Source organism: Delphinapterus leucas, chromosome 19, assembly GCF_059928025.1.
Source record: "Delphinapterus leucas isolate spDelLeu-1000000601 "Yukka" chromosome 19, BTC_Dleu_Yukka2, whole genome shotgun sequence".
In the NCBI taxonomy this organism is placed as follows: domain Eukaryota; kingdom Metazoa; phylum Chordata; class Mammalia; order Artiodactyla; family Monodontidae; genus Delphinapterus; species Delphinapterus leucas.
In genome coordinates this window covers 54720724-54748222 of record NC_143147.1, presented here as the reverse complement: position 1 = coordinate 54748222, position 27499 = coordinate 54720724, and the positions used below count along the sequence as shown (strand labels likewise).

At 37.0% G+C, this 27499-nt stretch overlaps 2 protein-coding genes across 4 annotated transcripts in view; both read right to left on the bottom strand.

The window, feature by feature from the left end:
* EFCAB3 (EF-hand calcium binding domain 3) overlaps positions 1 to 5475 on the bottom strand; it is a 39056-nt gene extending 33581 nt beyond the window's left edge. For all 3 annotated transcript variants that reach the window (XM_089901387.1, XM_022589076.3, XM_022589075.3), the window contains exons 1-2: positions 5424 to 5475; positions 3263 to 3954 (exon numbers count right to left, since the gene is read on the bottom strand). In XM_089901387.1, coding sequence (XP_089757513.1) covers positions 3263 to 3509 — 247 coding nt within the window. In that variant the 5' untranslated portion in view covers positions 3510 to 3954; positions 5424 to 5475. The remainder of the gene's footprint in view (positions 1 to 3262; positions 3955 to 5423) is intronic.
* Positions 5476 to 8749: 3274 nt separating this feature from the next.
* Positions 8750 to 27469, bottom strand: LOC111182591 (uncharacterized; the record flags this gene model as incomplete). Its single annotated transcript, XM_089901834.1, has 12 exons — positions 8750 to 8803; positions 13670 to 13774; positions 14465 to 14650; positions 14856 to 14909; positions 20534 to 20638; positions 21987 to 22040; positions 22552 to 22656; positions 23255 to 23308; positions 24622 to 24726; positions 25187 to 25240; positions 26655 to 26759; positions 27445 to 27469. Coding segments are annotated over 10 exons (720 nt in total), but the record flags the coding sequence as incomplete, so codon positions are not given.
* Positions 27470 to 27499: the final 30 nt, after the last annotated feature.

The window sequence follows — 27499 nt, the reverse complement described above, 5'->3', positions numbered from 1 at the left end:
CGGCCAGGGCTCAAACCCGTGTCCCCTGCATTGGCAGGCAGATTCTCAACCACTGCACCACCAGGAAAGCCCTTAACATGTTTTTTGTGTATACATATACATCTTGATTGTTAAGCTAAGGGAGTCTAGACTTTAGCATTAGCATTGGGGAATTCTGAAGATATTTAAGTAGGGATGTTGCATAAATATAGCTGTTTTCTATAGGAATTAATTCAACCATATCAATCTAAGAATCGCCTAGGCTCATATTCCCTTCTGATTTTACGAAGAATAAAAAGGAAGTGACTATTAGATGAGGGAGAACATCTAGTATTAGGCTTCTTCCTATGCAGTACTGTTCACCAAAGGAGAGAGGGGTTTTATGGGAAAAGGTTATGTCTCAATGTGATTTATAATTTGTGGACTCTGAAAACCTAACATTTCAGGGAAATGCCTAATTCATCCTGTATAGTTAAAGGTATTTGAGCCTGGGCTTCCCTGGTGGCGCAGTGGTTGAGAATCTGCCTGCCAATGCAGGGGACACGGGTTCGAGCCCTGGTCTGGGAAGATCCCACATGCCGCAGAGCAACTAAGCCCGTGAGCCACAACTACTGAGTCTACGCTCCGCAACAGAAGAGGCCGCGACAGTGAGAGGCCCACGCACCGCGATGAAGAGTGGCTCCCGCTCACCGCAACTGGAGAAAGCCCTCGCACAGAAACGGAGACCCAGCACAGCTAAAAATAAATAAATAAATAAATTAATTAATTAATTAATTTTAAAAAAAGATATATGAGCCTTAAGGAGAAGAGAATCTCACCAGTTACTTCAGTTACCAGAGCAATGGGAACTGGATTTTTCAGGGGGAAAAAAAGTAGCTACCTCCCTCTTAGAGATGCTGCCCCTGTAGGCGAATCAGGCTTTACAGGCAGATGCCCTTCACTTCTCTCCCTGGCTCTTTTGCTTTCACTAAGTGTGTAAGTACCTTGAGGTGAGAAGCTTAATATTCTATTTTCCCAACATTGGCTCTGTCCACTGAACATAGGTAGTCAATGAATGACTAGGGAAAGGCAAGATGTTCCTTCCTTTTGGGGCAGAGATTTTTGTGCTTCACCATTTCTCCCTCCTCTTAGGCTTTTCTCAAACTCCATCACCCACTTCAAGTCTGGTAACCTGGGTAGGCAAAATTCTCTGGGTTGGCCTAATCCTGATGAGCCCCACTTCCTCTCTTGCTCCCTCCTGACTAGTCTAGATTAATGATGGAGATATTTGCAGAAATTAGAAGGCTTACTCCTGGGACTTCCCTGGTGGTCCAGTGGGTAAGACTCCATGCTCCCAATGCAGGGGGCCTGAGTTCGATCCCTGGTTGGGGAATGAGATCCTGCATGCATGCTGCAACTAAGAGTCTGCATGCCACAACTAAGAGTCCACATGCTTCAACTAAGAAGTCCACATGCTGCAACTAAGAAGTCTGCATGCCACAACGAAGATCCCATGTGCCGCAATAAGACCCGGTGCAGTCAAAAATAAATAAATTTGAAAAAAGAAGGCTTACTCCTCTTTACACAATACCATTTAAGTTATTATGCATGCAAACCAACTAGTTATAATTTTTAAATTTAGTGTACACCGACATGGATGGTTTTTGGAGCAGCAACTATGTAAATGTACAGCAAAAACCCCTTACTCCCATACCACCCAACCAAGTCAGGGAAAGCAAGGATGTGAGAGGGCTTACAAAATCACATATAGAGGCAATAAGAGGAAAAGATAGAGAAATATGTGGCAACCACTTGCTCATCCTCATTGATTTTTTCTTGAGAGTCAATCCAGAATGTCAGAAAATTTTCCTAGCATCAACTTAATAGCAAGTTATAATAATAGATTGCTTAACCCATGTTCTGCAGATCACTAAATACTCGGATTTTTAATATCTCCTCTTTATATAATATTTGAATCCATATGGATTTCATTTAGTTTCTTCACTAGTTCAACAAATATAATAGCATTTAGCCAGTCTCTTATTCATTCATCTGTTCATCTCAGGAAATGATAATTGCATCTTTCCAGGCCTATGCTCCATCCTCTGTTGAAGCCAAAATGCTTGGAATATGCTTCAATCCTCTTCTTTTGTGTTCTACATCTAATCCAATTCATCCATTTCATAAGTACATTTTTAGTGCCTATTATGTTCTCGGCCCTGGGATATCTATCAGGAAGTACTGTTGATTCCATCTTCAAAATATATATGTAACTCAACCACTCCCACCACCTCCACCTCTACTTCCTGCTCTGGGTTACTGCAAAGACCTCCTAACTGGTCTCCCTTCTTCTGCTCTTGCTGTATTCACCCCTGCCAAGTCTCTTCTACACAGGAACCAGGACAGTCCTTTAAAAACTTAAGTCAGATCATGTCCTATCTCTGTTCAAATCCTCATTTTCCTGTGTTACTCAGGAAAAAAACCCAATCTTTACAATAGCCTTCAGGGTTTATATGATCAGCTACTCCCCACACCTGCACCACCCCCTTCCCCCAAAAGGAACATCTCATTGCACAGTCCTGGAATTGTACAGTGCATAGCTTATGTAGCTCAATGTGGTGGTCCCGTCCCCTACCTCTATGACCTTATGTCTTCCTACATTGCCCTCGCTCACTCTGTTCAGCCACAGTGGCCTCTGTACTCTTTCTCAAATATTATGAGCATGCTCTTGTATAAGGGCTTTTGCACTTGTTCTTCCCTCTGTGTGGAGTGCTCTTGCTCCAGATTTCTACTCCCTGGTCTCCTTAGCTTTTTGCTTAAATGCCCTTTATCAGTGAGTCTTTTCTTGATTAACTTCCTCCACCTACAGTATCCCCTATACCCATTTTCTTTGCTTTATTTTCTCTGTAATCTCTGTCATACTATTATTTGTTTATTGTGTATATCTCTTCACTAGAAAGTAAGCTCCACGAGAGTAGTGAGCTTTGTCCCAAGCATGTACAGTAATACTTGGCACACGGTAGACTATGATTGTTAAGTGAATGGATACACGCATCCCTTCATTGCTTCAGCAGACACCTACTAACTGCAGGTACAGAGAATAAAAAGACTTACAAGATGGCATGTCTGTGTAGGGGATTAAGAGGTACAAACTACTATGTATAAAATAAATAAGGATACATTATACAGCACACGGAATATAGCCAATACTTTATAATAACTATAAATGGAGTATAATCTATAAAAAATTTGAATCACTGTGCTGTGCACTTGAAACTAATATAATATTGTAAATCAACTATACCTTGGGGCTTCCCTCGTGGCGCAGTGGTTGAGAGTCCACCTGCCGATGCAGGGTACACGGGTTCGTGCCCCGGTCTGGGGGGATCCCACATGCCGCGGAGCAGCTGGGCCCGTGAGCCATGGCCGCTGAACCTGTGCTCCGCAGCGGGAGAGGCCACAACAGTGAGAGGCCCGCGTACTGCAAAAAAAAAAAAAAAAGATGGTATGCCTACCCTAAAGTAGCTGACAGGGAAGTGGGACAAGTTCATCCAAATTCAGGTTTCTATAATCTGTGAGTGAACAGTGGTGACAAAAATCATCAAAATTAATAGGGTGGAATACATAAGGAACTAAACTATCCTGGGGAGTAGGTATGTATTATAATTTAGCTACATCAATACTCATCTATTCAGAACCAAATGGGATGAAGGGCTGATTTCACTTAATTTACTGGTGGGCATATCCTAGGTAGTTTAGAATTGGTGGACTGGTATGATACTTATCTGTAGGGCTGATGGTCCCAGGACATAAGTTGGGTTCCACAGCTTGGTGCACTGGATAGATGGAAGGTGCTTTGGGGTTAGGACTTAAGTTTGGGGCCAGCCTGTTGTTTATTATTTCCACTCATAGAGCTTGACAAGCAAATGGGCATGGATTCTGAGTCCTTGTGCTTTTCTTTTCTTTTTTTTTAGCAGATATGTTTTTGGGTCAGTCCTGCAATTTAAAAAAATTAAAATATAATTCACATAATATAAAATTCACACTTTTGAAAGTGTACAATTCAGTGGTTTTTAGTATATTTACAAAGTTGTATAACCATTACCACGATCTAATTCCAGAACAGTTCCATCACCCAAAAACAAACCCTGTACCCACTAGCTGCTACTCCCCATTCCCCCTTCCCACAGTGGCTGTCTCCTGGCAACCACTGATCTATCTTTTGACTGTATGACTTTGCCTATTCCGGACACTTAATAAAAGTAGAATTATGCAATTTGTAGCTTTTTGTGTCTGGCTTCTTTCTCTTAGCATAATGTTTTCAAAAGGCATCTATGTTGCGGCATGTATCAGTACTTCATTCCTTTTTATGGCTGAATAATATTCCATTTTATGGGTATACCATCTTTTGTTTATCCATTCATCATTTGATGGACATTTGGATTGTCTTTGCTTTTTGACTATTATGAATTATGCTGCTATGAACATTTTTGTATAAGTTCTTATGTGGACATATGTTTTCACTTCTCTTTGGTATATCCCTAGGAGTGGAATTGCTTGGTCGTATGGTAACTATGTTTCACATTTTGGGGACTACCAAACTCTTTCCCACAGCAGCTGCACCATTTTATATTCCCACCAGCACTACATGAGGACTCCAATTTCTCCATATCCTTATCAACATTTGTTATTGTCTTTTTCAAATTATAATCGTCCTAGTGGGTGTGAAGTAATATCTCATGGTTTTGATTTTCATTTCTCTAATGATTAATGGTGCTGAACATCTTTTAATGTGCTTACTAGTCATTTTTATATCTTCTTTTGAGAAATTTCTATTTAGATCTTTTGCCCATTATTAAAATTGGGTTACTTGTCTTTTTCTTGTTGAGTTAACAAGGTTTCTTTATATGTTTTGGATACTAGACCCTTAACAGATATATCATTTACAAATATTTTCTCCTATGCTGTGGGTTGTTTTTTTACTTTCTTGACAGTGAAGACCTTTCAACCACAAAAGTTAGTCCTAGAATTTTAAAGCTGAAAGAGAACCGATAGATCATCTAATTCACTTTTTTCATTTTATTGATAAGGACACTAAAGCCCAATGAGTTGAATTAATTTCTTTAGAGGCAGAGTTAGGAACAACTGCTTTGTATAACTGCACTGTAAATTGCACCAAATACAGTTACAGTGTAGAGATGAAAACAATTCATCACAGTTGAAACCATTGGAAAACAATATGAAATACCTAACAATCACATGTGATGCAGCATTATGTGTACTATAAAGGCAAAAGGAACTCAGAAAAACAATCGGAGAGATAATGGTGTTCAAACACATGTCAACAAGTAGATAGAAGGTAGCAACTGATAAAACAATTAGGGAAAATAACTATGGGATTAAGAAATATAAGTCAAAGTATTAAGCCCCATCATTACCAAGTCTTCACATCAGGTTTCACTCACCTTTAGTATCATTTGTGATTTTCATCAACTTCTGTAGAGGCACCATTCCTTTTGGTTAAAGACAAGATTCAGAGTCAAAATTATATAAATTTCTTAAGTTATGAAAAGTAGAATAGGAGGATGTAATTTTATATTAATTTTTCCTTAGATGAGTGGGAAACTGAAGAAAATGTTAGTTATATCTGATATACATCTTAATTAAAATTGCTTCTTTTCATGCCTTACTGTCTCAAACTCCAAAAAAAATTTTTTTGGAAAGCATTATAGAGTCAGCATTGAAGTCAAGAGCATTTATTTATCATCTTTTAGGATGTGAGGAAGTGAAGTAACTTTGGAAACCTGTTGACTCAAGAGCAGAATGCTCTGCTACCCATTTAATTTTCTTTAGTGCATTGGTTATGAACTGTTGACTAATTACATACCTTTTAATGATACAGATATTTCTTTCTAGTGAATTCTCCTGTGAAATGTGTGGGTACAATATATGTCATAATATTAACTGTAGAATCTCCTCCCCTCAGTCCACTCCACCCCATAGCCAGAAAAACAACAGCCAAACAAATACCTTAAAAGTACTAATTCAACTCTTTTCTCAAAACATGGGGTAGTTTGGTTTTCTAAACGTGAGGAGATTAACTCTCAGAAAAAAAAATTGCTCAGTTACCTAGGTTTGGTTTAGTTTGGTTAGATAAAGCCAATAATGTACTGTTTTTAATATCAGGAAAGGTCAGTGGCAGGTTATGGAAACCTGGAAATTCTGTGGTAACTTTAGGCTGTGAAGGTGGTAAAGGGCAATATATTATGCAGAAAGCAGTACACATAAAGTATATATATTTTCTTTATGGGAGGGGAGATAGTAGTAGTAATATTAATATAAAACACATAATGTGTAGAATTAAGAAAAACTGATCAAACTGCTTTTATTTCTTCTCCCTCCCTCCTCCCCTACCCCATTCTCTCTCTCATTCTTCTCTTCTTTATTGCTCGGCTCTTCTCCCTGCCTAGACATTAGTTTGCTAAAGGCATCCTGTGCCATTTTTGGATATTGTATGGGGCACCACCCTGCCCAACTCTGGTTGGGAATGTGACTTGGAAGATATCTGTTCCTGACAAGAAGCAGACTTTATTTTTATACAGTATTTCTTTTCTAAATATGTAGTAGAGTTTCTCTATATTCCTAATGAGTGTGATTTTAAAAATTTTCATGTAGAACCCCACAACCCAAGCACAATTGAAGGTCAGAGTGGAATTTTGAATGTTCACCATCAAATGACATAAATATTAGCAGGTCTTAAAGTTGTTCATATAAATGTGTCATTTTCATGTTTGTGCCTAGGTAACTGAAATCTACCTTTATTCCTTAGAAAAACAGAAATGGTGAAATAGGAATTGGGGAAAAAGATTTTTGTGTGAAAAATGTTACTGTCTATAAAGTGACTGTCTAGTCATCTGAAATTTGAGTGTGAAAACTTAAATCACAGTAGTACATGTTTGAATGCACAAAAAGTCAATATAGTATTCAGAAATAAAATCTGTTCCCCTAATACCTATATCTACACAGAAAACTTAATAAGTGGAAATTGAGTATTATTTGGTGAGTTTGTGGAATAGACACTACTGTTTGTAATTTCTAAAATTATGAAACATACTTTTAAATGTCTAACTTTTCTTTAATGCACTGTAGATTTCACAGAATAAAATATATTTTGATGTCAGCAAGTGGAATGGGGCTTTTACAGTGATGAAAGCAAGACGGCGAGCAGGGTGGGCATGTGAAATGTATATGTTTGATAGAGACTGGAAGGAAAAGAAACAAAAAAAAAAGCAACACCACTAGGAAAACCAGGGAAGCAGGAGTGAAAGAAAAATAATCTATTAATAGAGACATGGAAAAGTTAAGAAAAATAGGGAAAAAGAAGAAATGGAGAGGAGAAAGAAGAGTGATGGAAAGGTAAGCAGGCAAGACTGTGAAGTTGTGCTTTCTCAGCTTTGTAAATGGTTTTTTAACAATTGATTCTGATTTGGGTGACTCACTTAGGACTCACATAACTGTTTCTTCTGAGTGGCCTGGATTGGGAGGGTTATCTCAAGAATGACCTCAGTACAGCTGCTTGGGTTAGTGAATGTTTAATTACGTGAAAGCAGGAAACTAGAACCTCTAATAGTCAGTCAATCAATAAGCATTTATTGAGCATATGCTATGTATTCAAAAACTAAGCCTTGCTGAAAAGCAGGAACTTTGCTTGCCTCTTTTTCATCTTTGAACTTTCTTTTTTTACAGTGGTTGGGTACTCAGTAAACGCTTATTAATGAACTCAGATCTTACACATGACCGCGGAGGATTACTTCCAGTATCCCTAAATTCAGCAGCATGGTTTTAAATGCTGGGGTTAAAGCCTACCAAAGAGACATTTCTGAAAGTTTTCTGGCACCAGCAACAGAAGCAGCAGTAGATGAGATAGAATGGACCTATTCAATGAGATCTTTTTCCTTTTACAAATAATAAAACAGCACTCACTTGGAAAGGTTAAGTGTGGGTACCCAGAATTTAAATTTATTTTCTCTTACCAAGATTCATTTTGTAGATACTTGCACAAAGTACCTTAAGTTATTTTTAAATTCTTCTTTTTGAAACACAATCAGGCTTTCAGAGACACATCAATTTTTTTTTTATCATACTCACTGGAAAACACTGGTGCAGAGAGCAAATTAAAATTACTTAAGAATGAAGTACAGACTGAGGTTGTGTGTGTGTTGGGGGAAAGAGGGCAGAAGACAAGTTTTAGTTGCCTCTACTGATCAATTTCACGTTATAATTTTCAAACCTTCCATTCATTCTTTTCTATGTAAGTATAGAACATAGTATTCTGGCCCTGGGAAAATTATTTTAGACATAAATGTGATAAGAAGCCTGCAAACAAAAAGTACTGAGATTATGTATCCAGAAGTATCCAAAAAAGAAATTTTAGGTCATTAGACATACTTATCAACAGGTAAGATTTTAATATTAATAAGAAAATGGGAAAGTACCTTGCAAGTGGGACTTTAAAGCTAAATGCACAAAAATTGTGTATGCATAAGGAAAAAAATCTGGGGTGATGAAATTACAGATTATCACTGGTGATAAAAGTAAGGATTATTCAAATTTTTTTCATTCTTTCATTTTGTGAATATAGAAATTTTCTGTAATGAATATGTATTAATTTTATAACCAAGAAAACACATATAAAATATGTGTTTTTAAAAAGAATTTTAAAATAAAATATAAAAATAAGTGCATAGCATCAAATTATCAATTTTATATTATATAAAAAATTTCTACTCACATTTAAACTTCTTCAGGCCCTCCATTATTGAATGCACTTTAACGTTCCCATGTTCTATAAAACATTTTGAATCAGATACAGAAGAAGTCATATAAAAACCCATAAAAGCAGATAAAAGTTATAAAATTATTAAAATAACATGGCAGGCTGGAACTTCTTCCACGAGTTAGAAGAACTAGATATAATATACTGGTTTGCTTTGGAATTGGATTAATTTTTCTCTCAGGTGAGTATGATGGAAAAAAGGATAAATCAATGATGGAACTATCTCAACTTCTTTAATGCAGTGTTTCTCTTCTGTGTTTCAAGGTATTACACTTCAAAGGTGACACACGGGAAAGGGATATTACACAAAGAACCAGGGCTTGAGTCTGGCAGCGTCTTTTCCAAACTCAGATCGATGACATTTTAAGAAAAGATACGAAGAGACTTTGGTGGCAAATGCTCAGAGTTGGAATAGGGAGAGAAGGACTTGCTCTGTTTTTTTGTTCTGACAGGTTTTTCTTGAGAATCAACCCATTTGAGATGGCATGTTTGTCACCACTGAGGATAGAGTATGCTTCTCTGACTGGAATGATCTTCTCACACTTGTTCAACTTAGGGTCTTCTCCAGGAAACCCCAGTCTTGACTAAACGCTCCTTTAGCACCTTCTGCATACATTTATCACATTATATCAAAATTATTTTATGTGCCTATCTCTTCTGTTGGACCATAAGCTCTTTGAGGACAAGGGCTGTGACTCATTCACCTTGGTACTTTGCATAGAGCCTAGCACATGGGATCCCTTCTTTTAACGACTTAACAATCTGCTGGGAGATAGTGTAAGTTTGACCTAAGGAAGAGCACTAAGGGGGATCAGTCTCAGTACTGGAGAACACTGATGGGGAAGTGGAGCGGAACAGGACCAGAAAAAACAGGAAGAGAGTGGTTGATACCTGAGAACTTAATGTGAATGAATGAGAAACCCAGAGATTTAAATACTGTACCTAGGACGGAATAGCACTTGCAGGAGAAAAGACTAAAGAGTGGGCTAGAAGAAGAGCAGCTGCGAGACAAGTGGGACTGAATGTTTCTTCCATGATGCCACCCAGTAAGAGAAGGGGCAGAAAGGAACCCTGGGTGGCACCTTCAAGAACTCTGATAAAGAAGTAATTTTTTTGGTCTATAAAATGTCACACACTCTTGTTTCAAGACTAACAGCATACATCTCTTTCTCCCTTCCTCTCTCCAAAACTCTGAATATATTTCTAATGTTTCCTCCTCAGCAACAAAATGGGAGGCTGGAACTTGAAGAACAGAAACAAAAATGAAAACCCCCTTAAAGTAGGAATAGTGGCAGAATCTATGAGAATAAGGACATCTATTATTTAATTTTAAGCAGTTGCAGTAAAATAAGCTACCAACCCAGGCTTGAGTTGAGAAATGATGGAATTAGGCAGCATCCAGGGAAGTAACAGAATAAAAAAAAGACAACAGCATAGTAGAGGAATGCAAACCAGAGAATTCAAAGTAGAAAGTCAGAACCATTGGTGAGTAGGAGAAATATATGTCTGCCCTAACCTACCCAAGAGTCCCCAGATATTGGAGAATTGCTGGGTTTCGTCTATACATGATAGTATGACAAATCAGTTCAGTGTTGGGAAATTTGTTTGCTATGTGGGAAAAAAAACCCAAGTGGGATCCCTGTCTTACCATATGCAGAGGTGGTATACAGATGAATTAAAGACCTAATAGTTAGTAGAAGTAGTAAAGAACAAGCAAATGAAGCGTTGGCAAATCTGGTGTTCATTACTGGGGCAGTGAATAGGTAAATTATGGTCATTGTATTGAAGGGATATTATGCAGCAGCCAGAATTAGGTTGATTTATAGAAACATGGGTAAGTCTAAAAAATATAGTGTTGATTCACATCCACTAGGATGGCTAGAATCAAAAAGTCAGATAGTAACAAATGTTGATGTGGGAGTGGAGGAATCAGAACCTTTATACATTGCTGGTGGGAATGCAAAATGCAGCCACTTTGGAAAACAGTCTGGCAGTTCCTCAAATGGTTAAATGTAGAGTTACCTTATGACCCAGCAATTTCACTCCTAGGTATATACCCAAGAGAAATGAAATATGTCCACATGAAAAGTTGCATACAAATGTTTATATCAGCATTATTCATAACAGCCCAAAGGTGGAAACAATCCTAATATCCATCAACTGATGAGTGGATAAATGAAATGAGATATATCCATACAACAGAATATTATTTGGCCATTAAAAGGAATGAAGTACTGATACATGCTACAAAATGGATGAATTTTGAAAACATGCTAAGTCAAAGAAGCCAGTCATAAAAGACCACATATTTTATGACTCCATTTATATGAAATGTCCAGAAAAGGCAAATCTATAGACATAGAATGTAGATTAATGATTGCTTAGGGGTGGGAGGATAGGGAGTGAAAGCTAAAGTGTACAGTGCTTCTTTTTCAGGTGATGACGATGTTTGAGAATGACTGTGGTGATAACTGCACATATCTGTGAATATTAAAAACCATTGGATTGTACACTTTTAGTGAATGAGTTGTCTGGTATGTGAACTATATCTCAATAAAGCTATTAAAAATAATGTTGAGTGAAAAAAAGAAATAGGAGTTTTATAGCACAATACCCTTTAAGTAAATTAAATACCACACACACTGAATTTTTAAAGGGATATGTGTATATCTAAATAAACAGAAGGAAGATAGGTTGGAAGGACAAATATTAGATATAATAGAGAATGGACTTATGATGGGGGAAAGGAAATAGGAGTGGAAATAGGAGGTAAAGAGGAAAAATACAGTAAGTCCTCTAAATATGAACCTTCAAGTTGCGAATGTGCGTTCACATGTCCAATCACATAAGTTAGTTTACGTGTCTGGTGTACATTGTCACATGTGTGCATCCTCTACAAGTGGTTGTGCTTTTGTGTACTTTACTGTACAGTAGGGTATAGAGTACAGTAGTACAGTATCTTTATTACAAGCCTAGGATGTCTGGAAGCAAGTGTAAAAGCAGCGGTGATGTGACTGGTACTGTACTGTACTTTTCAAGGTACTGTACTGTAAGAATAAAAATGTTTTCTTTAGTTTTTGTGTTTGTTTGTTTTTTATGTATTATTTGTGTGAAAAGTATTATAAACCTATAAACAGTACTATATAGCCAATTGTGTTAGTTGGGTACCTAGGCTAACTTTGTTGGACTTATGAACAAATTGGACTTACAAATGTGCTCTTGGAATGGAAATTGTTTGTATGTAGGGGACTTACTGTAATAAAATAAAACACAAAGGGTCTTTGCATGGACCAATGGTGATAGTGTGCCATACTGATGAGTCTGATTAACTCAACTGTGTGCATCTGATATTTAAGAAAAAGTTCACCCTTCCCCTGCAAAAGAAGTTTAAGGTGTTGGTGAGATATAAAGGGAGAATTATCTAGCAGGCAGCTAGAAACACAGTAGTGACAACAAATAATCCAGAGAGCAAAGGTTCTCAAATATTTTGGTCTCAGGGCCTCTTTATAGTCTTAAAAAATTTTAAGGACCTCCAAGAGTTGCAACTATGGATAATTACCCTATTAGATAATAAAACTGAGGAATAAAAAAAAATAATTCATTTAAAAATAGTAATAGGGGCTTCTCTGGTGGCGCAGTGGTTGAGAGTCCACCTGCCGATGCAGGGGACATGGGTTCGTGCCCCAATCCGGGAAGATACCACATGCCACGGAGCGGCTGGGCCCGTGGGCCATGGCCGCTGAGCCTGCGTGTCCGGAGCCTGTGCTCCGCAACGGGAGAGGCCACAACAGTGAGAGGCCCCCGTACCGCAAAAAAAAAAAAAAAAAAAAAAAAAGTGGGAGATGATCAGGTCAAGAGGAATGGATTTGGAAGGGTGAAAAGAACCTTTTCAACTGAAGAGAGGAGAGGGACATAGTATATATTCCTGAATAAGAAGAAATGATTAACTGGAGAAAACAGAAAATGGAGATGTTTGCAATGAATAGGTTCAAATTTATTAAAACCATGATTTGAGAACATAATGGTTGTGTTTTATTTCCTACTTTCTGTTGGGTTTAGCAGAGAAAGTCAAGTATGTATTCCCTTCTTCATCCCTTAGTATAGTTCCTGGGCATATTCAGTGATCAATAAATATTTGTTGTTTGAATAAATCAATATACAATCTTTTCTTTCAAGGCCAGAGCTGTACAGAAGCTTTCTAGAAACATCATTATAGTAAGAATTGATAATCCCCAAATGCTCCTAGATCATCTTTTTTTGTATCAGAACAACAAAGAGGGTAATAGAAATAAAAAGCCGAGTCTAATCTAAAGTAGTTATATAACACAAGAGCCAGCAGATAAGTCATGTAACTAGACTCAATAAGCAATAATAAAAATCTCAATAAGCAAACAAATCAATCAATCAATCCCTAATTCCTTCTGCTTTCCCTGTGTGTCTCTCCCTAATACTCATTTTTATTTGCTAATTTTAATTACTCTAATATTTTTCCTTCTTATTTTGGGGATGGAATCATGCCCTCAGGCACATAATATATTGGTTGTACTTGTGACTTAAGAAATGAAAGGCCAGGCACAATCTTAATATATCATTTCTTTATCTTTTAGGTCTTAGATAGGCGAAGTGTGGACCTTGGACCAGCAGCATTGCCGCCATCTGGAAGCTTGTTAGAAATGCAGAATTTCTTAGGCTCTACTCCAGACCTGAATCATAATCTGAATTTTAACAAGATGCCCAGGTGATTCATTCACATTCGAGTTTGAGAAGCATTGTTCTTGGTGACACAAGAAAGATAAGGATCATTTCTGAGAAGCTTATATACAAGATAACAAAGGTAACTTCTAGGAAGACAACAGAATTTAACAAAAAACTCACCATTGGATGTCAAATGAGGTATTAGTTTCTTCATTTCTTCTTCTGTGAGCTCAACCCCCTCATTTGCTAGAAAGTTGTCTAAGTCCTGGATATCAATCACCTCTCCTTAGAAAAGGTGAGAAATAAATTGCAGAAATATTATATAACTGTCTACAGAGGATGAAAAACACTATTTGTGCTTATACATAACATTACCCATGTATACGCAGAATTAACAGGAGGATCAGAAAAAAATCCTCTGTTTCAAATTCTGGTTCAGAAAATCAGAAAGTGGCTACAAAAAAAATAATTCACTGGTGGGTTATTGCAACCCATAGCAAATTAAGCTACATATAGGTATTTGGCTTTTTTTTTTTCTCTTCCTCCTACCCCACTGGAAAATTCAGTTTTTTCTATAGACCAGTTTTTGAAATTTTATTTTTATTTATTTAAAAAAAATGTTTGCTTAGTTTGCTTCTCTGGGCACTACGCATTCCAAGAATTTCATTCATCTCAACACAGTCAGAAGTAATTTTTCCTCATTCATTGTAAAAATAATATAACAACATTTAAGATTATTATAAAGTGGGAAAAATATAATTCCACCACCCTACCACAAAAACCATTTTTAGGTCTTCATATACCAGCTTTCCATTATGAAAGGTGTACTTTCAAAATGTAGAAATCTAATATACACAAAATTTTGTATTCTGCTTTTCCAGCCTAATATAATTACTTCATAAACTTGCTTCCAAGTTGCTACATAATTTTTACAGTTAACATTTCAACAGATGATATCCCATAAGCCTGACTTACCATGATTTATTTGGTATTCCCATACTGTTAGATATTTAGGCTGTTTCAAATTTCCCTGAAGGTCTTTAGGAAGAGATTTTTTTCTTTTATTCAATTATTTCCACAGGATAAATTTCCAGGATTGGGGTTAATGGGGAAAATGAATAGTTCTGTGGCTCTTGAGATCTGTAACTATGTTGAAGAATCCTTTTGGGGAAAACGTCAGAGAATATTATGGGTATTGATATATAAGTACAGATTAATTACTGTTTACCCAATTTCAGTAGCATCCACAAAACTGGAACATATATGAAAGAATTTAAACATTTATAAGGGGATATATTTTTCTCCACCAACTGCAAAATATTAAGACGCTATTTATGACATCTTTTCATCATAGCTCGCAACTCACCCTTGATATAACTGAGAGCATCCATCAAATCATTCAGACCAACTGTATTATCACCTGTAAGGAAAGGGAAATAAACCTCAGAATCAGATAAGCAAATATTATTGAGACTCACAAAATTTAGGACGTACAAAGTTCTGAAAACCATAAGAATTCACTAATTTTTTTCTAATTTTTCTTAGAATTTTATGATCTTATCCTTAGAGATAACAGTATTATCTTAGAAACAAAGCTTTCGATCTGTAATGAATCATTCCTGTATCTTCCTTTTTTCTTTCCTTTTATAGACTACTAGAATAAGATTAAATTAAGAAGTGATTGGTTACAGGTAAGTGTAGGGAGACAGGAAAAATAAACCTGACCCTGAGTATTTTTATTTAGTAATTAATCAACAAATACTTAGGAGTACCTTCTATGTGCCCGGCACTTTGCTAGGCTTTGGGGATACAAAAGTAAACATGCTGGCAGTGTTCTTGCTATTAAAGAGTGTACAATCTGGTAGAGGGAAACAGACAACGAGCATGTAAACAAATGAGCAAAAAGGTACTGTTGTTTTGAGGTATTGTTAAGATGCTATCAAAGATGAAATAGGGCAATATAATAAAGAGTAATAGTGGGTGGGATTTCTTTAGACAGGGAGCTGAGGGAAGGCCTCTCTGAAGTGGCTCTATTTGGGTTGAGGTCTGAATGATGACAAGAGCCATGTAAAGAATGGAGAGAAGAACATTCCAAGTAGAAAAATAATATGTGTGATAGGCCTAAAATGGGAATGAATTTGACGTGACTGAGAGATGGAGAAAAGGCCAGTGTGAAAGGGGCCAAATTATGCAGGGCCTTGTAGGCCACGGTGATAAAGTTTGGATATTATTCTGGTTGCAATGGAATGTCACTGGAGGTCTTGAAGAAGGGAGTAACTTGACTTGATTTCAGCTTTCAAAAGATCACTCTGGCTGGTGTATGCAGGATGGGGAAATTGGAGGAATGAGGACTAGATAGTAGACTGTTTCAGTGGCCCAGGAAAGAAATGATAGTGGCTAGGGCTATGGCTACAGCAGTGGAGATGGTGATAATGGATGGATTCGGGACCTATTTTTCAAGTAGAGCCTAGATTTGAATGTGGGATATGAGGGAAAGAAGAAATGAAACCTAGTCTCTTCTCCCCACCCTCCCCCTCAAAACCCCCAACAGGGTAGAGGGGATGCCATTACTGAGATGGGGAGGGCTTGAGACATTTTAGGGAATTAAATCAATAATTCCATTAAATTTGTGATGCCTTTTGGACATCCAAGTGGAGATACCAAATAACTAGTTCAATATACCATTCTTGACTTAGGGAGATTGCCCTGGAGATACAAATTTGCTTTTACCAACTCAAAGACAGTACCTGGCCCAATGAAACTGGATGCAATCTCATAAAAAGAGGATGTAGATTTAAGAAAAAAGACAGCTAAGGGTCTAGCCCTGGGGCGCTTCATTATTCAGAGATCTTGAAGGGAGGAAGAGTCAGAAAAGGAAACTGAGAAGAAGCTGTGAGGGAAAAAAGAAGAAAATCAGATGGATATGGAGCTTCAGAAGTCTGAAGAAAAATATGTTTCAATACACAACATTGTAAAGCAACTATACTCCAATAAAAATTAAAAACGTTTCAATAAAGAGGGGATAGTCACTACGTCAAATGCTGCTGAGATATCGAGTAAAATAAGAACAGAGAATTGATCATGGAGTTTGGCAAGAGATAGACCACTGATGATGGAGAGCTGGTTCAGTTCCATGGCAGGGAAGCAAGCACTGAAGAGTGAATAGGAGGTTAGGAAGTAGAGACAATGAGTAATGACAACTTTTTGAGAGGTTTTTTTGTGAAGAGGAACTGATCGAGTAGTAGCTGGCAGGGGACAAGGGGAATATAGCTGCTTGTCAATGGAATATATACAGAGATACAGAAGAAAGGGAGAAATCGAAGATGCAGGAGAGAAAGAGGAAAATTAAAGAGGAAAGAGAAAGAGTTAAATCTTTGAAAAGGCAAGTGGAAATGAGATTCAGGGCACAAGTGGAAGGGCTGGCCCACAATGGGAGCAGAGATTCCTTTATGACAAGACGAGAGGCAGGGTATATGGGCGTAAGTATTGGTAGGTTCATAGAAATTAAGGAGGAAAATGAGGTTAGTCTTATCTAATTGCATCTTTTTCCTCTATGAAATCTGAGATGAGGAAGTGTTGGAAATTTGAAGAGAGAAGGTGTGAAATTGTCTCTGAGAGTGAGAAAGTGAATTTATTTGGAAAAGGTAGTAGGCACTTTGGCCGCATTAAGGGCTGACTTGATATTCGTGGCCACTATGTGGAAGTGATTTCTATTAGTGTAGTTTTGTGATTTTCTTCACCAATGTTAAAGCTGTTCAGGGGCAAGCCTAGAGTAAGGTGATGGCTGGGTTTTTGCCAAGCAAGTCTGGTAGGAGTTTTGAGAGTTTGTAAGGTTATATGATGCTGAAGTATTGAATCTAATTTAAGGAAGGAAGTGAGGACATACGGGGAGGAGTTGTTGAATAAGGAAACAATGGTTGAGTTAAAGACATTGAAGGTGTCCTTGTGGCTGGAGAGTTGGAGTTCTATATTCTGTTCTGCTACAGCCTATATTTAATAGCACCGATTCATCATATTCAATCGGCGAGTGAAATAATGTCACAATAATGTGGAAGTTGTATTGGTTCATACATAATTTTTCCTAAGTAAGAGAATTAGAATTATAAACCTCAGCAGGAAAAGAAAAAATCCTGGGTTGGCTATAGCAGGGGCCCTCTCAGCTCTATTTTAATAAAATTAAACAATAAGTGCGTACAATGCATGAGGGGGAATCAGGTTCACTCGCTCAGAATTCTACTTCCATCTACATTATTTCAGCTGCATGTCAGCTTTTCAACTCCTTTTTGGGTTGTGTGTATGTGTGCATTTTTAAATGGCTTCCAGCCATTCTGAGCTGGTTATTTGGGCTTTTCCAACTTCCTCACACAGTATCAATTTCTGCTTTTGTTAGTGCTCTGGTTACAAAGTGGCATAGATTTTGAGTGGGCTTCCCCAGTTTTCCCCATAAGCTCAGTTACTTTGGTGGGCAATTTTACAGAATGGGAGATTTCCAGGCATTCCTACATTGTGTTATGGAAGAAAAGTCTGCATAGTAAATGAACTGGAAGGATAAAGGGCAGACAGTGGTTATATGAAATAAAGATTTTGGGGGTGATCAAGTATTAGGCGAGGACAAGGTTTAGGTCATCACCATGTGAGTGGTAGTTAAGGGAGGGGAGGAAAAGATGACTGGAGTTAAAGAGGTCAAGGAGCAGGAGGTCAGGATGTTGGATAGGTGACCTATATCAGGAGTTCTTAATCTAGGGTCCATGGACCCTGTATCTATAGATTTATAAATACAGGGAGTCCTTGAGCTCAAATGGAAAAAAATACATCTTTATTTTCACTAATCACTAACTTAAATTTAGCATTTTCTTCAATTACTCACGTAGTCCACAAACCATAGTAGTACTAGGAGAATCTGTGATGTTGTTACTAATATAAATCACTAACATTTTCATTTCATTTCAATATATTGAAAGGTTGCTTATGCTCATCACTACTCTAAAATGACAATAATTATTAGACCTGATACTAGAACTTGTTAAATGTATTAATAAGTACTAATTTATATCTTTAATGTTTTGATAAATTATATTTTAATATAATTAGCTTCTCAGTAATCTTATGTATTTTATTTTATGCATTTAAAAATATTCAATATTATATTCGGACGTGGTCCAATTCATCAGACTGTCTAAGGGGTCTGTGGCACAGTAAAGTCAAAAGCCTCTGATCTGTATGGAAGGTATTGAACTTGCCAAGAATAAGGACAGGAGAAGTGGAGGAGGAACCCAGTGAGCCCGGTGCTATTTCTTGTAAAATATTCTAAGTTGTATTTTACCTCATTTGTTTATATAAAGGTCATAATTAGTAATAAGTATTTATTCTACTAGGATATATTTTTATAACAGGCAAAATTGATTCCTAGATCATAGAATTTCCTTTTCTTTTTCCTTTGTTCTTCAACATTTTCTCCATCTTCCCCATCATCTTCACCACTACCACTGTCATCATGACTAACATTTACTGAGTATTCTAAACACTGCATTAAGACCTTTAATGTGTATTATCTATATTAACTTCAGGGCAAGAAGTGACCACAGAGAATCATTTAATTCAACTCCCTATTTTTCATGTGAAGACACTTAGATTCAGTAGGGTTAAATTGTTGGCAAGTTAGTGATGGAATAGGGACCAGGCCTCAGCATAAAGAAATACTAAATACTACAGATGAAGCATGTAGGCTAGATTCACCAGGGAAAAGGGAAGATTTTTTTTTCCCCCAAAATACTGCCAAATGATTTTTCCAAGAGCAATGGCAACTCTCACCCAAAATGTATCAGTAAGTTCCTTTCCCCTTACTCTCACCAGAACTAAGCGTTGTCAGTCCTGTTAATTTTTGCCTGTCTGAGAACTGAAAATATTTCTGTATCTTGTTTTATTTTGTATTTTCATGATTATTGGTGAGGTTAAATATCTTTTCGTATGTTATTGGGCATTTACATTTCATCTTTTATGAATGATCTATTTGTATATTTGCCTATTTTTCTACTGTCGGTATGTTTTAATCAATGTATGAGGGCTTTTTCTACCTTAGGGATCTTGCAACCATTCTCTCCTAGTGCATCATCTGGCTTTTGACTTTCTTAAATGTTCCCTTATTAACATGTTCCCTTATGAATGAAATTTTTTTTAAAAATTCATTTTTCTTTTAGCTCCTTAAGTGTATGGTATTCCCAGGCATGGCTGAGTCCTGAAAGCAACATTCCCAACATTTCTTTTTTTAAAATTACTTTAAAAATAATTAATTAATTAATTTGGCTGCATTAAGGGGGAAAGCTGTGGGTGGTGGTGGTGGTGGTGTGATGAATTGGGCGATTGGGATTGACATGTATACACTGATGTGTATAAAATTGATGACTAATAAGAACCTGCTGTATAAAAAAAAAAAAGAAAAAAAATTTCCAATGTAAAAACAAGAGTTAACCTTATTTTAGTGTAGGGTATGACTTATAAATCTGACTTAAGGTTTTGCAAATAGTCACTCATTTCAACACTATTTTTGACTAGTTCATTCTTTTCCCACTTGTATAAATTGCTAATTTTATCACAAAATAAATCTTCATATATTCATGAAAACAAAAATTGGCTGCATCAGGTCTTAGTTGTGGCATGGGGGATCTTCGTTGCCATGTACGGGATCTTCATTGTGGCGTGCAGGATCTTAGTTGTGGCATGCAAACTCTTAGTTGTGGCATGTGAACTCTTAGTTGCGGCATGTGGGATCTAGTTCCCTCACCAGGGATCAAACCCAGGCCCGCTGCATTGGGAGCGCAGAGTCTTAACTGCTGGACCACCAGGGAAGTCCACCAACATATCTTTTTTTTTTTTCCAACATATCTTTTTAAAAGTGTTTTTGGAGATAAAATTTCTTCATGAGTCAGGATTAAGTCTTCCTATTTACATTTACTTCATTATGCTACTAAAAAGGCTGCTTTCAGCAGTTCCAATAGAAGGGCTTAATGTTTCTCTGAAGAGCATAATGATGTCTGTGACACTCACCATCAGCTGACAGTTGGGTCATTAGTTCCTCAAATTCCTCATCCTTGAGTCTAATTCCCATGTTTTCCACAAAAGAGTCCAGTTTTTTGATTTTGACCCTTGGTCCTTAGGAAAGAAGGGCATGGAATAAGAACAAGAGTACTGGAAAAAAAAAAAAAGAAGAACAAGGGTACTGATGCTTAAGAGTGAAAGGTGCTAATCATGATCATGCAACAGAAACCACAGCTGGAGGGTAAAAGCACAAGGGCACAAAGAAACTATAACATATATATATGTCCCTAGATTTAATCTGTCTATTGAAAGTAGGAAAAAATTGAGAAATATAACCATTGAGACAAAGGTAAACAGTAAACAGTATTTATCTTTATGGGGGGGATTAGATCAGTGGGAAGTAGGGGACTTTCACTTTTTAAAAAAATTGAGATATAATTGACATATAACATTAATTTCAGGTGTACAATGTAATTATTCATTATTTGTATATATTGCAAAATGATCACCACAATAAAACTAGTTAACCTCCATCACCACACATAGTTACACTTTTTTTTTCTTGTGGTGAGAACTTTTAAGATCTACCTTCTTAGCGGCTTTTAAATATAAAATAAGGTATTATTCACCATGCTGTACATCACATCCTCATGACTTGACTTTTACTTCTTTATATCAGTTTTTGTAAGTGGTAGAATCAGATAAGTTTCTTATAGTATTTTCTGTTTTAAAATATTTTTTTCTAATTAAAAATTAAAAATATAATTGTCTACATAGAATTAGTATAGAAAGTAAAAATAGGATGTCTTCCTTAATGTCTATCCAGGAGATTCTGTTTCAGTTTTCCATGAGAGGTCATTAGAGAGGAATAGGTAACTCTAATGATTCATGATTAAAATAACCACCAATTTATACAGTTCTAGCCAGAAAACAGTGTTAGAAACTTCCTATGGTCATATACTTTAACTTATATTCTAATTGATTTTTTAAAAATTAATTAATTAATTTTTGGCTGCGTTGGGTCTTCGTTGCTGCATGCGGGCTACTCTTTGTTGCAGTGTACGGGCTTCTCACGCAGTGGCTTCTCTTGTTGCGGAGCATGGGCTCTAGGCCCATGGGCTTCAGCACTGTGGCACGTGGGCTTCAGTAGTTGTGCCTCGTGGGCTCTAGAGCACAGGCTCAGTAGTTGTGGCGCACGGCTTAGTTGCTCCGTGGCACGTGGGATCTTCCCGGACCAGGGATTGAACTTGTGTCCCCTGCATCAGCAGGTGATTCTTAATCACTGCGCCACCAGGGAAGTCCCTAACTTATATTCTAAAGGCCAATGTACCCAAAGAAGGATGATAGGTTAGGAGTCATAACAATGGATCAATAAATTGGCAGGAAGCAAACTTGGAATATTTAAAAGAAAATGCTAAGGATTTTATCTTTTACTTGCTCTTTCACCATGCTTTTCACTCACCTTTGAGGGCTTTCACACCTTTCAGCAATCTATTCTTATATATTTTTCCATCAGCTGTCATATAAGATACAATTAAGAATATAGGTTAAATGATGGCAAGGTTAACAAAGACAGCACAAAGACAACATAACATCCATAATTTCAGTGGAAAAAAACCCCTTCAGATTTGTTAGAAGTTATTCTATTTTACCCTCAAGTAAGAATGAAACCAAAGCTGAAGAAAGCTTTCACTGATATAGATCCACCTATTGGTTGAATTTAAAATAGTCTTATTTCCTTGTTTCTTCCTTTTTCCTTACTTCTGTTACTCCCTTGGTTTCCCTTTTTTGCCTTGGCCATGATTTAGGTTAGGCAATGCTCCCACATGATAATTTAGCCTTTATGGTGGGAGATCAGTGAAAGATGTTGTCAGTTTTCAGTACAAAAATGTAAGCAACAAGAACAGAGTTTTTTTCTTGTGTGAGAACTGTGCTTTCCAAATAGGATTTATTGGGTATACACATATATAATTTCATCACACACAAGCCCATGACTCCAAGCTTCAAAGAATGTGCTAAATCCTCACCGTGAGTTGGCAGAGTTTTCAGCAGCTCCTCATGTCCCTCAGCAGTGAGCACTAGCCCCACTGTCCTCAGCACATTGTCCAGATTACTGACATTAACTTTCTCTCCTTTGGAAAAATGGGAATTGTTAACATGTAATAATTTTAGGAATGGAATAATTATTTCAAATTATGAAAAAGATTACCTATGTGGCATCATCTTTAATTAGAAGAGCAAACTGACAATGAAACTTGTTAAACTATGCAGACTAAAAGGACATGTGGGTGGGTAGATTGAGTCAGAAATAGAATTCATACTTTTAATTCAAGCAAAAGAAGAGCTTATATAATTCCAGATACAAGTCAAATGCCATTAACTTTCCTGAACTATTGGGTCTTCTGACACAGTAATAGTATTTCCTAGCTACCCCACAAAAACTTCACCTTGCGATTGGACAGTGTTGACCTATATTTTGGTTGTTTAAACAATGGTGAAGTGGAAAATATCATTGGTAAAAACTCCACAGAATATAGGTCCATTCAGGAAAAATCCCAAATCAAACAGTAAGATTATAAAACAAACATTTAACCATTATATTTGGAGGGAGTCAACTTAGCATGTTAGTAATAGCCCAAACAGAAAACTACCATTTAAACACATCTTTTAAAAAAAGCATTAAGGCCTTAGTTAATAATGAATTCCCTTTCACCACAGCTTCTTACTCACCTGTGAAAGCTTTTGCATCATCCATTGCCACATCCAAATCAACCATTTTATTCTCTGTAAGAAAAGACAATTCAGGCACAGAAAAAAATATTAGACTTAGAGAAAAATGATATGAAACATTTAAGTTGTAAAGAGAAAAATGATATGAAACATTTAAGTTGTAATATAAAGTGTTGGAATTCAGCTATTTTTCATGATTTTCTTTAGTACCTCTTTTAACTCAAAATAAGCAAGAAACAGGAAAGAAGATCAAAATGTTATTTAAAGTGAGCATCCACTTAATTAATATCACTTTTTGTATAGTATCAAATGACCCTTAATGTAAAGATGAAGCAAGTTTAAAAGCAGTGCCTTCTAATAGGCCTCTCCCTTTCTTCACACCCAATAATGGGAACATATTTCAATAGACAAGATAGAATTTGGAAGTCATTTATTTACATAAGCATCTGACCCTTAAACCTTAACAGTATGCTATCTTCCCACTCTCTAAATTTTGCTTATGTTCCCCACTGCCACCCCCCAGGACTGTAAACTATTTGAGAGCAGGGATCATGCCTTATTTTTCTTTATACTACCAGGTATAACTTTTCCACTCTATAGTTCAGTGTTTTGCATATAGTTTGTGCTAGCTAAATGAATAAATTTCAGTGGTACAGAAATAGGCACACTGTTGGATTAGAAAAAATTATTCTGTCTTCGTTTTTGAATCAAGGATTCTAAAAATACTTTATTGGTAACAATATCTTTTCCTGTAGGAAGCATTTTGAGGACCCCTAGCTAATACGTGGGGACCATGATTCCCAGCATTATTAAACCCAGGGAGAGTGAAGTTTTAAACTACAAGCTAGTCCAAAACTGTTTTCTACATTAAGGCCAGATACAGGTAAGAGTAGCGCAAAAGATGTTTCACTTTGATTGGCATATACTGGCTCTGCTGAAAGATGTGCTGTCTGGCTTTCTGATGGAAGCTTTTTTTTCATCAGGTTTTTATTCAAAGCCACTGGATCTGCATTTGAATCCAATAAGGAAATCTTAGACTGGGGCTCATCCCTTAGCAATTTCTTCCTAATGAATTATCCTAACTTTGCCTCTTTGACATTTTTATCAAGCTTAATTGGTCTTATTGGGTCATTAACGAAACCTTATCTTATTAAAAAAAAGGTATACATGGGAGGGAGAGAAGAAGGGAAGGAAGATGTATGAAGCAAATATGGCAAAATGATAATACTTTGTAACTCTAGCTAGTGTTTGTTATATTGTCCTCTATTTTATATATTTTTCAAAGAGATTAAAAAAGTTTACTTTCAGAAGCCCTCACATAGAAACCTAAGATCCCCCCTAGGTACAGTGGTATCTGAAATACCTACCATCAGCTGGCAGATGGGTCAGTAAGCCTTCATAGTCCTCTTTCTCAAGCTGAATTTCCATGTTCTCCATTAGCGTGTCTAGGTTATTGACACTGACTTTTTTCCCTTAGGAAAGAAGAAGATATACCTAAGAAATACAAGCAGGTCCAAGAAGTGGAAGATGCGATCTTTGAGTATGCATTCACCCTAAACGGAGAGGGAAACAGTGGCCATTTAAGTGACCCCAGAGTTAGTGTTGCAGTCAAGAAGAGAAAATGCTCTCTCAACACTGTGCTATAGCTTTTAACTGAAGTAATCATGGATGAAAAAGGATTAGACAAGTATGATGAATTGTGATAAAGATACCCAACCTAAATGAAATCAAAATTTTAAACTTGCTACATATTACTAACAATGACTTCTTCAAATGCAGTTATACCCAAAGAAGAACAGTAGGTTACAAGGCATAAATTCAGTATCAGTAAACCAGTGGAATATTGAAGTAGCAAGATTCTAATCAGAAATTTTAAAAAGCAAATGCAAAGCACCTACAATAAATTTTAGGTGCTGTTCTCATGATTCTTACCTTTGAGAGGCTTCACGCTATCCAGCAATCTTTTCTTATATACCTTTCCATCTCCTGGAAGATACGGTAAAATTCAAGTCAAAAGAAAAAGGATAAGAAACTCTATCCTTTTATAAGACATTTTACACAATTCACCTAGAAATTTATTGTATTTCACCTTCAGATTATAACAAAAGGTAAGGACTGTTCTCAATGTGGTCAATCTAGCCTCTCTTTGGAACACCTGGCAGTAGCTGATGCAGGCTACACACTCACACTCACACACATCTTTCTTCTCATTCTTCTCTTCTTTAGCTGCACTTTGACTCCTTTGCCTTTTTCTTTTTTCCTTGCCTATGCTCTAAGCCCATGAGGTATTCCCATAAGTATATGTTTATATCTAATGGTAGATCCTATAAAGTGGTGATATGAAAGATAGATATCAACCCAAACAGTAACACAAAATAATATTGAAATGAGAAAAAAAAATTGTTTTCTAAACAAAATCTTTTCATAAATGGAGGTGAAATTCAACAGAGACAGAGAACAAGGGACACCTACCAGCCTAACCCAACCCCACAGGTGCTATCTGTCCCCAGAGTCCTCCACTCTGTGGTAGGAGTGTCTGCAGAGTTGACATAACCTTCAGAACCTGGCATGTGCCTGCAGTCGTCTCCATTACAGTCCATCTGCTTCTTTCTGTGTCTCTGTCCTGCTCTCTCAAAGCCAATATCCTAAGAATGCTGCATTTCTCACAACTGGCCCCTTGAGAGCAATCTGGGGACAATGCTAGACATAGTGAGTGGCCACAGCCTCAGGTGTATGTGGGGAGAATTCAAATAGGCATTGAGCATTTGCTGCCCAGGGTGCTAATTCTGCCACCAGGGGCGCTAGCCCCCTTAGTGATGTGTAGGCTCTCTCTTGCCTGGGGAACAATTAGGGACAGGAACTCTTGGGGCAGGAGACAGAATATCTATGTGTCGGGGTCTCTGAGATTGGGCAGGAGGTACAGGTGAAGCACAGGCTGGCCTCTAGGGTCTTTGTGGGTGAGCCTACGTTGGTGCCCAGGATGTAAAACTTTTGAGGAACTGACTGGTGGGGCCACTGACCAATCAGAATGGACATTGACAATATAAGCACATGGTCCTAGAGGTCCTCTGCTCTTAGGTGTTTACAATTTAGTTGCTGGATTGTGGGGAGATGGGAGGGCTACTGGGGGAGGGACTGAGGATGTAGGGTGCATTTAGGGGGCTACAGAAGAATTTAGCCGTGTAGCTGCTAAAATTAAAAAAAAAAGTTTATCCATTGGCTGAATAGAAAAGAGAGAAGTTTCTCACTTCTAAATGAAAACACAAGTAACAATAACAAAGTTTCTTATGTCTGAACTGCATTTTTCTTAGGGGGTTTCTTGGGGCACTGGACAATTCTCACCCAGAAGCCCACAGTACCACATTTCCCTGAGCACCATGATGGTATGTTAACTACTCACTAGAGATTGGCAGAGTTTTTGACAGCATCAACTGTTCTTTTTCAGTGAGCTCGATTCCCATGTTTCCCAGCATATTTTTAAAGTCACTGGCTTCAACCTTTTCTCCTTTGAATAGATGGGAATTGTTTCAGGTGATAATATTAAGAGATCTAATTATTCTAAATTATGAAAAACTAAATCCAGTACAACATTATTTTTCAACTGCAGGATGAAGTTTAAATATATGAGCTGACTTCACTTACATAGAGTTATTGTGAAATTCAGTACTTGAGAAGGTTTTTAGTTCAAATAAGAAGGTAACATTTTTATCCTGCGTATGGGTCAATATGGCATGGAGTAACAGGGGGGCAGTATAACTACCCAATGACTTATGATGGTAAGTAGAATCTACGTAATTCTACAGGCAAGTAATATCTCTGTAACTACTTCGTAACCTGAATTATGGAACTGACTGTTCATAGAGATCATATTTCCTGATGCAAAAACTTCATGTTGAGATTGATTGTGGTCACCTATATTTTGATTCTTTAAACACTAGAGAAATGAGAGCACATTACTGGTCAAAATATTAGACAAGTTAATACTCCTTTTGGAGAGTGCCCAAACTTTCCCTAAATCTCTAATAATCTAAACTGTTGTCAATAAGACAAAATTACCGATAAATAGGTAAAAGAGCAGAGTGAATTTACTAATGATGACTGGAGGGAGTAAACTACTGCTTTAAGAAAGTAATCCTCTATAAAGCATCAAAATCTCAATTTTATAACATCTTATACAAATTCTCACTCACCTGTAAAAGTGCTGCATCCATCAACACATCCAAGTCAACCTTTTCATCTTCTGTA